The sequence below is a fragment of the Eutrema salsugineum genome, unplaced genomic scaffold, assembly GCF_000478725.1.
Source record: "Eutrema salsugineum unplaced genomic scaffold, Eutsalg1_0 scaffold_18, whole genome shotgun sequence".
Taxonomy (NCBI): Eukaryota; Viridiplantae; Streptophyta; class Magnoliopsida; order Brassicales; family Brassicaceae; genus Eutrema; species Eutrema salsugineum.
Window position 1 is genome coordinate 2,092,444 of NW_006256846.1, and position 11,352 is coordinate 2,103,795.

Sequence of the window (11,352 nt, forward strand, 5' to 3'; positions counted from 1 at the left end):
GTGATCAGATTATTGTGCCGTTTGTTGGTACAATGAGGGTTGTATCAGGGATTTCGACTTCGATCCGCCGTTCATATTCCTCATCCCGTAGTTTATCCTCTTCGATCCGTGGTTCGTACTCTCGATCATGTTTTCGGTCCATGATTATCACCAATAAAAATGTATTAATATATAGTTCGAAATTCATAGAAATGTATTTATATATCGTACAATATATAAATACATCTTTAAGTTTGTTTAATTATACATTTCTTTTATACATTTAACATGATATCAATTTTTTTGCCGAAACAATTAGGTCAGGTGTATAGGAGATTTGTTTAGATGTTAAAATTTATTGGCGTTGGCGACACTCTTGAAAACTTTTGGATACTGACTGTTTCAACCCGAAAACCTTCCCGGTCCTTGGTCGATAAAATAATATAAACAAAAGAAAAACACGGAAGGGTGAAACCGAACCTGAACTACGCTCCGAATCTGTGTTCTTAATTTCCCGATTCGAAACCCTAAATTCAAATCCACTCTCATCAACGATGGCAATAGCGCGAACTGGAGTTTACGTTGATGATTACCTTGAGTGTAAGATCGATAAAACCGTCTCTCCATGTTTGATAAAAGCTTTTGTCTAATTCGAAGAATTTGAGGTTCAATTTTCGCATCTGTATAATCGGAAAAAATCGAAATTTTGTAGATGCCAGCACTTTCCCTGCGGAGCTTCAAAGACTGCTAAATACAGTTCGCGAATTAGACGAGAGATCTCAATGTAGAGAAACTTATTCATTGATTACATTGTTTATTATCATTCCCTCGGTTCTTTGTGAATTGATGATTGTGTTGTTGTTTTGTTTTTTTTATAGCACTCATAAACCAGACGAGGCAGCAAACTAAGTATTGCTTAGGGCTTGCCTCACAGAGTTCCAAGAAGGGCAATGGCAATAATCATTACAACAATGGTCTTGATGAAGACGAAACGATTGAGAAAATGCGTAAAGAGATTGAATCCAGCCAGGAAAATGCATTAAGCTTGTGTACTGAGAAGGTCTTATTGGCCCGACAAGCGTATGATCTTGTAAGCTGCATTATATGTCACAAAAACACTATTATATATGTATAATTGGTACCTGATCGTGATCTCTACTGTCTTGAAATGAAAATAGAGTTTCTATTCCCTCTGAATCTTGAAAATGGTAGATATTGTAGCTGAGGTTTGAATACAACTCCGTTGGATGTTTCGGCCAGTTTTAATGGTGGTGAGATAACTATTATGTTTATTCCGGTTGCAGATAGACAGTCATGTAAAACGACTTGATGAGGACCTGAATAATTTTTCTGAAGATTTAAAGCAAGGTATGTGATACCTATTGACTGTCTTCTCAAGGGGATTTCATTAGAACTGTCCTTTCATATTCTAATTGCTATTCTTTATTGTAATATGTGAGTCAATCTGACATGGATTTGGGTATGATTTGGTAGGCGTTAGATTGAGATTAGTTTGTTGGTAACTATAATCTCCTTCTTCTTACCTTGCTGATTAGCTAACTAAGCATATGAGGTAGGGAGTTAGGCCAAGTGTTCTACATCTTGTTGGAGGATACTTGGGGGCAAGAGACAAATCTCTTGCGTGGCATCTTTATATCCATCTTGTTCCAACCAGTGGACATTGATTAGTTTGCTTATATTATTGCCTCTTTCCTTTATTAAAATCTCTTGTAAACTTCTTCTGCAACAACTCCATAAGGGTTAGCCAAAAAAATAAAATGCTTTCCACTTGCATAAATTTCAGTACATATCGATTAGTTCCAGTCTTTAGAGTTAAATGCTCATCGTGCATCTTGTCATATCATATGTTTGGCCTTAGTTTCACTTCTCTCGTGTGAAATGATGCGTTGACGGAAGAAGTTAAATCTGTTCAATATCAGCGTACTATCTATTTCTCTCATGTTTATTCTCTCATGACTCTTGTGTATCAGAGGGAAAAATTCCACCAGACGAGCCCTCTGTTCTTCCCCCACTACCTATAGTTCCTAAACCGGAAAAGCGCAAATCCTTCTATGGCACACCTCAGTCTAAGAAGATTGATTACAGTAATAGAGAGTGGGATCGTGACAGGGATTTTGAGCTCATGCCTCCTCCAGGAAGCAATCGGAAAGACTTCACCCCTATCGATGAGCAGCCAATCGATCCAAACGAACCGACCTACTGTGTCTGCCATCAGGTTCTGAATACATAAATTCTTTTGGTTGCTGATCATGTTGTGGTTTGATTAACACTTGTTGATTTTTGTTTTTTCAGGTGTCCTTTGGAGACATGATTGCCTGTGACAATGAGAAGAACGTGAGTGTTCTGTTGGCATCTTATTTTCTATTTTTCCATGTTTAGTTGTTACGAAACCATGTGATTCGCTTTCCCGTTTGTATAGTGTCAAGGAGGTGAATGGTTTCACTATACATGCGTTGGCCTCACACCAGAGACCAGATTCAAAGGCAAATGGTATTGCCCCACCTGCAGGCTCCTCCCACAGTCGCATTAATATCATTCGTAACTGTGTCACGGTATTTCTTTTGTCGAAACCCCTTAGTTTTATCATCAATCATCAGTAAACTAAGGTCTCCTGGAATTGTCATGTATGTGTAGCTGATATGGAGCTTTGCAGGAACTTATGATTATTGATTTTAGTAGTGGCAAATACATCTTCTTCGACACCTTCTCGGCAAGATTAATCTCATCTTGATGTAGCAAGTGCAAGTAGAAGCAAACTCTAGAAGGAGAATTCTAATACTAAATGCTACTCTTTGTAATCTCCTTTTAGTCTTTTACAATGGATGAGATTTTAGAGTCAAATGGAATTGTAACGTTTGAAGAACTAAAGTAATTACATATATATGTATAAATGTGGATTAAAACCACAATTCAGAAGTATACAATTTTTCTTCATGAGCTTTCTGTGTACATACATGACTCTCATTACATCTGGCAATCTAAATAATGCCAAAACAAAAATTTGCAACTGATTGGCCCTAACTACAACATCTGCTCACATACATAAGGCATACAACATCAAAATGTGTTTACAAGCCCTATGCCTACCTCTTCTGCGAGTTCATCCCATACAGGCAGGAGTGTCAAAACCACCAGTATAATTGCAGTCGCGACAAGTGCCTTTCTCCATGTTCCAACCTCGGTGACATCGTTCAGACACGGTTTCTCAGGTGTTCTCTGTTCAAAAGCATTGTACTCTTTTTTAGAAAACAGATTTTAAGGCTTACTTGCATTGTTGGAAGTTACAGAGATCAGAAATTCTTAGTACCTGGCAGATAAGTACATAGAGTCCCCAAGGAAGTGCCAAGGGGCCGCCAAGCTGAAAATGTGATAGCAAATCCCATACAGGTCAAACTCGTAGTTACAAGAGCACGAATTATACTAACAGCAGATCATGGCTCGGAACAGTTGAACATACCACTCTAAGTCCAAGCATTACATAGGTTGACAATCCAAATGTAACAAGTGCATTTTTCCCAAATGCGCCCTGCACGGGAGGCATATCCATGTCTCAAATCATAGTTTTCTTCCATTGGTGTACACAATAGTACACACTTGAATCAACTGTAGCAAGGTCTAATGATACTTGAAGTATTTTCGTTAATACGGGTCGAGATTGTTTTCGCATTTAGTAACCAAAAATTTCTACTATGCAACATAAAGGCTTCTAGTTTTTGAAAAGCGTTCCATAAATAAGAGAAGTACCTGTACAGCTCTTCCTCCATCCAAACATCCAATAGGAAGCATATTAAAAGCCGTTGTTGTTAAACCACACCTAACAATTATAAGTAAGCAAAACTTTGTCATGATTTCTGATGAATTAATAGGGCATGAGCCAAGGCAATAGACGATACCATCCAGCAATAACAAGCGGGTGGATTGAAACTGTTGCAGCATGCATAGCTCTGCAATCAATAGGAAAATTGTAATTGATGTTGGAGTTAGATTATTTTTCCGTCTATGTTGAACAGTCGCTAGCTGTGGAGAGCTTACGCGTATCCCAGAGTTGCTCTGCTGATGAGTCCAAGAAGTAATGAACCTTGGAATAACATGCTTGGGACCTGCACCAGATCGCTAGCTGCATCCGGACTAGTAGATAGGAACAGACCAACAGCAAACATGGAAACAGAGAGTGCAGCTCCAGCGAATGGACCAGCAAGAGAAATGTCAACTTTGGTACTCCGGTCGGGAAGAATTGACTTAAACTGTACAAATCAAGTAAACGGCAAATATTATGTTAGCTAATACCCGATAGTCTCGCCTTCGAAAAGCTTCAAAATGTTCAGCTCGTTATCAACAGAAAAGTAGATGGATGCATTTAAGTAGAGAAGTTAATGGAAGCATTTTCAAAGAACTTTGAGTTCAGAAGGAGATAAGTCCCCTAAGGCCTGAACTTAAAAGAGTTCTAATAGAAATGATGAGGAACATCACCTGTGTGATTGCACCAAAGCTACCGAGTGTAATGTTTGGAATGAAGTAAGGAATGCTAAGCTTTACTTTCTTTGGAACTGCAGCAAGAAAGTGCCCTAATTCCTGCAAATTAACAAGTCATAAATATAACTCTCTAGACGAAGTACTGAGAGCAAACTAAGAAAACCAAATACCACCAACACATGAAACTTTATCATTCCACCAAGGAAGCATGCCTGCTCGTTATGAATTTGAAAGCAGCAAAACCAAACGTTCATAATAAAGAAACGCATTACTCTAGAAACACACAGGTTTTAACTTACATGAAACAAAAGAATTCCCAAGACACCATACGCCAAAGGCAATGCAGAGTCTACAAACGGATACAGAAGCTCCATATCAGGTGGTTCAACAGCATTTGGATCGGTGAAATACTTTACCACCTCAGGAGGTAAACGGTTAATCTGTTAAATCAAGTAACTTCCATTACTGCACTTTTGTGATTGCACTTAAGATCAATGACATAATGATGTAGTGGTTATGCCAAAAAGAGTACCTGAGAAGCAATTCCTAGCTCCACAGAGGAACCAATAGTCAGAAGAAACAATATTAAAGCAATCACATACTGCCAGAGTGTGGTTGGTCCTGGCTCCGAGACCTCCTTACGAAGCAAACCAAAGCTAACACGGGCGCCGCCACGCGGATCTGGTCCTTCCGAATTAGGCTCCTCAATCATGAACAAATTATATTTATCGCCAGCCAGCTCGGTTAGTTTTCTTTGAAGTTTTGCAAAAACATCCTCCCTCTTACCTCTCAAGTTCCCAAGAAAGAGGATACCCTCGCCGAGGTCCCCAAACGGCTCTTCTTTAGTCACCCAGAATGTCGAATATCCGAAAATGTTGTCCTTTATTAACTTGACATCTGCAGGATCGACTCTCTCAGGTCCAAGAAGCTCCATCAGCTTAAAAGAGTCTATTTGGAAGCTGCTGTATATCGGATCAATAGGTGATTCAGTGGACCGCTGAGAAAAGACACAAACTTTACTCTTAGTAAACAGTGAATCTAACAACCGAAATACATACAACCTACGTAATCAAGACCCTTCACTAAATCCCCAATTTTTAAGTTTCCACTAAACAGATTTTGTTTTTTGCTTTGAACAAGAAAAAAGCTCTCTCACAAAGTAAAAAGTAGAGAATCTATAGCTCATTTGCAGATGATTATTCATGAGAAAGTGTAATTGATTAACCAAGGAATTAATAGTGACAAGAACAAACTGAAACTTAAGGAATAGTAGACTCACTCATACAATTGAAATCAGCACAAAAAGGGAAATTTAATTCAGAGACAAGAGTGTATACCCTTGAAGAAACAAAAGGAGTCTTGTCGGAACCGAACTCGTTACTACTACTACTGTTACTTCTCTTGTCTGCTTCTTCTTCTTCTTCTTCTTCTTCTTCTTCTTCTTCTTCTTCTTCAAGAGATGCCGTTTTTAAAGCTGAATCTCTAGCAACCGACGAATTGGCATCTCCGTCATTTCCATCTCTGTTACCGGTTTGATCATTGCCTAAACAATTTACAGCCCTAAATGTATGATAATCCTTTGTGCAAGAGAAATAGTGTCTGTCTCTCGATGATGTCGTAACCTTGGGCATTGGTGTTTTAATACTCTCCCGGAGATTGCAATGAAACGATCGGAATCTGATGTTAACCGCAGCTGCGAAAGCGACGCTCGTGAGAGTCCCCATCGAGTGGAGATGGAGAAAAGATAAGGGAAATGTGTGAGCGCTCTGTTAAGACGGATAATGATACCAATATGCCAATGTTGGTTTCGGTTTACCATAAATGGCTTCAAAATTCAAATATCGGTATAGTTAATGATTCACCAGAATCCAGATATACCATGGTCACTTGTAACATCGTGTTCCGCGATAAAAACAACAGCAACTCAGAAGCGATAAAAATAACAGTAACTCAGAAGCGATAAAAATACCAGTAACTCGAAAGAGTGAGTTACAATGAGATATGGGTTTTTTTTTTCACCACTCAACTATTACATTACATTTGGCTATTCGAAGGAGGGTTTCGGTAATCCTCTTCGACTAGCTCGGTATGATTGATTTGGGAAAAGATTTACCCTTTTGCTTGAATTCCTTTTACAAGATTATCAGCTCAATTTAGACTTCTAGGGATAAATAATAGTTTGAAGTCTAAATAGCTCTCACGAATGATCCGAAAAGATTCCAATTTCGTCATGAAGGATGTCTAATTCGCCGAAGTCTCGGTCATACTTACTAAGTCCGAGCAATCAGTCAGAAAGTGCACTGATAAAATCTGTCTCTGGATCAAACATGTCATGGCCCAAAGTAGGCAGTCCATTTCGGCATGAAGTGCCGAAAGACTTCTCCGGCAACCTTACATTCCAAACAGTTCGAGACCCCTGCCATCCTCAAAACTCCAACTCAGACCACTAGTCAGCCCTTGATTGATCCAAGAGGCGTCAATTCAGCATACCAGAGGACTCAGATTGATGGTTCGAGATTTCAGATTTAGAGGTATCCTGACATTCCATTGGCGTCATCACTCATAATTTCATCTTCCTCCTCACGACGATTTGCAATTTTCCAACTCTCTGCTTCAAGCGATGCTTGCATAAGAGATTCTCTGAAGAACACATTTTTTCCTTTAAAAACATTGTCGTTTCTCGCTTTCCAGATAAACCATAGAATCCAAGGATATAACTTCTTTTGGGGTTCCTCCATGCCTATTTTTTTTGTTTTCCAAAAAAGGAAGCTCATATTTTGATAAATAGAAGTACTCGGGAAGAGACCCGAAAGGGACGGAAAGTCCGATAATGCCCAGACCTGTAAGGCCGGGGGACGTAACAACAAAAGGTGGTTTATGGATTCTTCTATATCTCCACACCTGGGGCAATTTTTATCGGAGCCCAAACGGCGATAAGTCAGGTTCTGGCACGTAGAAACACACCCTGATAAGGCTTGCCACATAAAATGTTTCATCTTTCTAGGTGCCCGGACTTTCCACACCTGGCTTTGTAGAGCTGTAATACTTGGTTCTCTTAGCCCGCCCGAATTATCTTCTAAATTCATCCTTCGGCTCAGATCATATCCCGATTTAACCAAGTATATACCTGATTTTGTAAAATTCCAGGCGTAGCGATTAAGAGTACGGTGATGACTAGGTCTCAACCCAAGGATAAGATGCACGTCCTCGGGTTGGAAAAATTCATTCAGAAGGGGAACATCCCATTGTTTTTTGTCTTGGCGAATAAAAGAGTAGACTAGAAGTTTTGGGTCACGAACCCCTATATGGGGGGCCGCCCTTGCCGGACGAGCCCAGAGGTCTGGGATCCATGGTTCACTCCAAACTCTAGTATTGAAGCCTGATCTAATAATTTTCCTTAAACCCTTCATAAGAAAAGGTCTCACAGCCATAATGCTTCTCTATCCGTAAGAGGGTGAATAAATATTGCGATCTTCTAGGGGGTCGGATTCTCTGTAGTATCTTCCTCTTAACACACGGGCTAGAAGGGATGAAGGATATTAGATTAGGCGCCATAACTGTTTTGCTAAAAAGGCGATGTTAAAATCATGTAGATCACGAAATTCCAGTCCTCCCATGTCCTGGGGAATGCAGATCTTATCACATGCAATCCATTTCGGAGCTATTTTGTTTAGAGCTCCACCAAAAATTGGCAATAGCCGAGCACATTTTGTTTATGAGTCCTTGTGGGAGTAGGTAACATGACATAACGTAAGTTGGTAAAACTTGTGCTACGGATTTGATTTGAATTTCTTTTCCACCTTTGCAAAGAAGCATAAAAAGCCCATGAGTGAATTTATGGTGAGACATTACTTACCAATTCCCTGCACACTTCTATACTCTCTGAGTTTTCATCTTTGTATATTTAATTTTTGTTCACTTCTAGTATTCAAATTAAGTTTCAATCATATTTTTGTACAAATTTCGTTGTACAAAAATATATCTAAGTATATACTGGGATTTTATAAATTCTTTAAAGTTATATTAAGTATATATAACCTAGGACTTTAAAAAATAAATGGTATTATATAACCTGGGATTTTACAAGATAAATGATATATTTTATAGATTAAATGGTTTTAGAGCCAAATGGTATATAGCTGAATATATATTGTGTAAATCTGTTTTCTTAAAGCATCTTCGAATAAAAGATTTTATGCATAGACTAATATTCGTCTTCTGTTAGAAGCATCCTACCAGCACCTTGTCAAGAGCATCGTCAACATAGGTGTTCCAGACAATAAATCATACAAGTAGTGAGACCATTGGTAAGCCACAGTTCCATCTGTTCTTGATAAGTCTGGGTTAATTTGCTTGTTACCTAGAGTCTAATTACAGTTTAAAGCATGGCATCTTCAGTATGGAAGTGGTTTAAGTCTAAACATGTTTCTTATTCTGCATCTCAAAAATAATTAGTTCAAGAGTATGTAAAAAATTACAGTTTTTAACAAAGAAATATCATATGAGATCAATTACCTCATGTTAATCCTGAAAATATATATCAAATAGGAACTTTTGATTTTAAACCGCATAGTCAATAAAAGAACATGATCAAAGTATACCATTACGGGATTTTTTTGAAGAAATTAAATTACTTTCTTCTATAGTTTTAGAATGTTATAGACAAAAAAATAATTATATTCATTTTGGATTAATACATTTAGCAACTAAACATCTATCTTGAACAAGAATAGATTTCCCTATACTTATTTCATTAAGAAACAAAACTCTATTAAAATTTGAAGATTCCTTACTAGGAGTAGTATAATCAAATCTATGTATTGAAATAGTATATTTCAATTGTGCTCCAAACTTTCAAGTAAGTTTACATGATCCTTCTGCATTTAATTAATACATTAGTACTAAACGTACACCTGCCTGAAATTATTTCAGCAAGAAAGACATGGCTACTTATTGTCGTATCAAATTTACTTAAAGCAACCTACATTTGAATTTAATCCAAGATGTTTATTGCAAGATGATAAAGGCGAAACAACAATACTAGCCATACATAGTAAAGATATTCGTATATCTACCTACACACCAAAGCAACTAAAATGGACATTAATAACTATTCCAGGTCAATGGAAAATAGATATTACCCAAACACCAATAAATTTTTAGCAAAAAACTATTTGTAGTATAACCGAACATAGTGATAAAAAATACACTATAGAATTGGATTATGCAGAGATCCACCCTCATTAAGAACTAGCTCAATTTATCCTAGATACTCTTTCTCTGATTACAGAACTAGTGGAACTAGTACTGAATCAGAAGAAAGTGTAGAACAAATTTAACTAAAAATCAAGAAAAAAAAAATCAAATAATTTTCAAGCACCCATAGCAAAAACTATTCAAAGCTCTAACGTAGAATATAATTTTCCTACTTCTCTAACACCTTCAGATTTTATATCAATAAATATTATTTCTAAAGACTTTGAGATAAGTAAACAATAAGGAATATTATCCGATAAAAATAAAAATTAAAGACAATGTTATTTTAAAACTTTGCTAAAGAAACAACTCTTACCTATCGAGAAATATGGTATCATCATATGAAAATTGTGGAAATTAATATTCTATTTTTCATATAGTTTTAAACATATGCTCTAAGAAATAAAGTAGATTATCCTTATAAAAATGAATCAGTTAAAGTTAGTTCAAAATTATGTAATACTTGGGGAAATGACTAATGGTGAAAACCCTAAAATAGTTCATCTACACCTAAATGATTTAATATTATATATACCCCAACATAAAGTAGTAACGACAACGAAGGTACTTCATACTTCATACCGGTAGAGTATTTACAGGAGGTACTGCCGAACATGTACGAGTAATCATATAGATAATAAATTTGAAAAAGATGAAAATAACTTAATTACATATTAATGATATTATCAACATCCTTCACATCCATTTAACTATATTTCACTATCTCTTTTTAAAAGCTTAACAAAGCTAGATAAATTTTCTGAAAATAACTACTTCAAATTTATCTCAACTAGATTATCTAGAACGACTAGATAAAAATAAAAGTATTCATAATATTGATGAAAACAGTCATATTAAAATTGACAAAGAACTAGAAATTAATCATACAAAAAGATAATTTTAAACATCATAAAAACCCTATTAATCTAGACACTTCACCCCATACCTATTATTCGAAGAACATCATGAGTTCTCTACAGCAAACTTTTACACCAGAGAAGGTATATATGAATAAGACATAGATGGTAGATCAGAAAACAAAATGATAAACCTCTTCCAAGAAATGGGGATTGCTGGTTTGGCCTATATAGTTAAAGGCTTATCAGATAAACAAGCATGTGTCCTCCTCGTTTCAGGGTTTAATGGGGTATTATTACATGATAACACCGTATTTTGACCACTTTTAATGGATCGTTTTGAAATAATTTTTCTATGTTTTTAATTGCTTTTAAGTAATTTTATCACGTTTTTCTAGTATTTGTAGTTCCAAGACTTTTTTCAGAAAACTTAGGGAAAAGCTTAACAAAATGGATAGAATACCAGATTTCAGCTCAGAGTCAAATCGTCAGAAGTTCACCCCCGATTGAAGGCCTTCTCACCGTCTGATCCAGCTCAAATTTGGAGATCTCAAAGATGGAAGTATCAGCTTTCCAGCACACTTTACAGCTTGACAATCCAACGGTTCAATCAAAAGATACGCGAAGAGGAATATGTCCTGTAAACGAGCCGGCAAGCGTTTCCACCCGCGGCCAACAGGCCATTCCCCACGGTCACAAGCATCCCGACCGCGGCCAGCCATCCATTCCCCGTGGTCACGTACATCCCGACCGCAGCCAGCTAACT

At 37.1% G+C, this 11,352-nt stretch overlaps 2 protein-coding genes across 4 annotated transcripts; one reads left to right on the plus strand and one right to left on the minus strand.

Annotated features, from left to right (window-relative positions):
- The first annotated feature begins 421 nt into the window (after positions 1-421).
- LOC18020392 (PHD finger protein ING2) lies at positions 422-2,866 on the plus strand. Of its 3 annotated transcripts, none has more exons than XM_024157312.1 (8): positions 422-579; positions 692-763; positions 858-1,069; positions 1,284-1,347; positions 1,971-2,215; positions 2,293-2,334; positions 2,420-2,552; positions 2,635-2,850. In XM_024157312.1, the coding sequence occupies exons 1-7, from the start codon at positions 534-536 to the stop codon at positions 2,528-2,530; spliced, it is 792 nt and encodes a 263-aa protein (XP_024013080.1). In that variant the 5' UTR covers positions 422-533; the 3' UTR covers positions 2,531-2,552; positions 2,635-2,850. The 3 variants fall into 3 exon arrangements, with proteins under 3 accessions (XP_024013080.1, XP_006403067.1, XP_024013079.1); XM_006403004.2 differs by having other exon boundaries at positions 2,654-2,850; XM_024157311.1 differs by having other exon boundaries at positions 2,420-2,866.
- Positions 2,865-6,244, minus strand: LOC18020393 (probable zinc metalloprotease EGY1, chloroplastic). The gene is made up of 10 exons (XM_006403005.2): positions 5,811-6,244; positions 5,006-5,470; positions 4,773-4,913; positions 4,471-4,572; positions 4,033-4,244; positions 3,894-3,944; positions 3,745-3,814; positions 3,458-3,526; positions 3,308-3,358; positions 2,865-3,216 (listed from the first exon to the last, which is right to left on the minus strand). The coding sequence occupies exons 1-10, from the start codon at positions 6,195-6,197 to the stop codon at positions 3,058-3,060; spliced, it is 1,707 nt and encodes a 568-aa protein (XP_006403068.1). The 5' UTR covers positions 6,198-6,244; the 3' UTR covers positions 2,865-3,057.
- Positions 6,245-11,352: the final 5,108 nt, after the last annotated feature.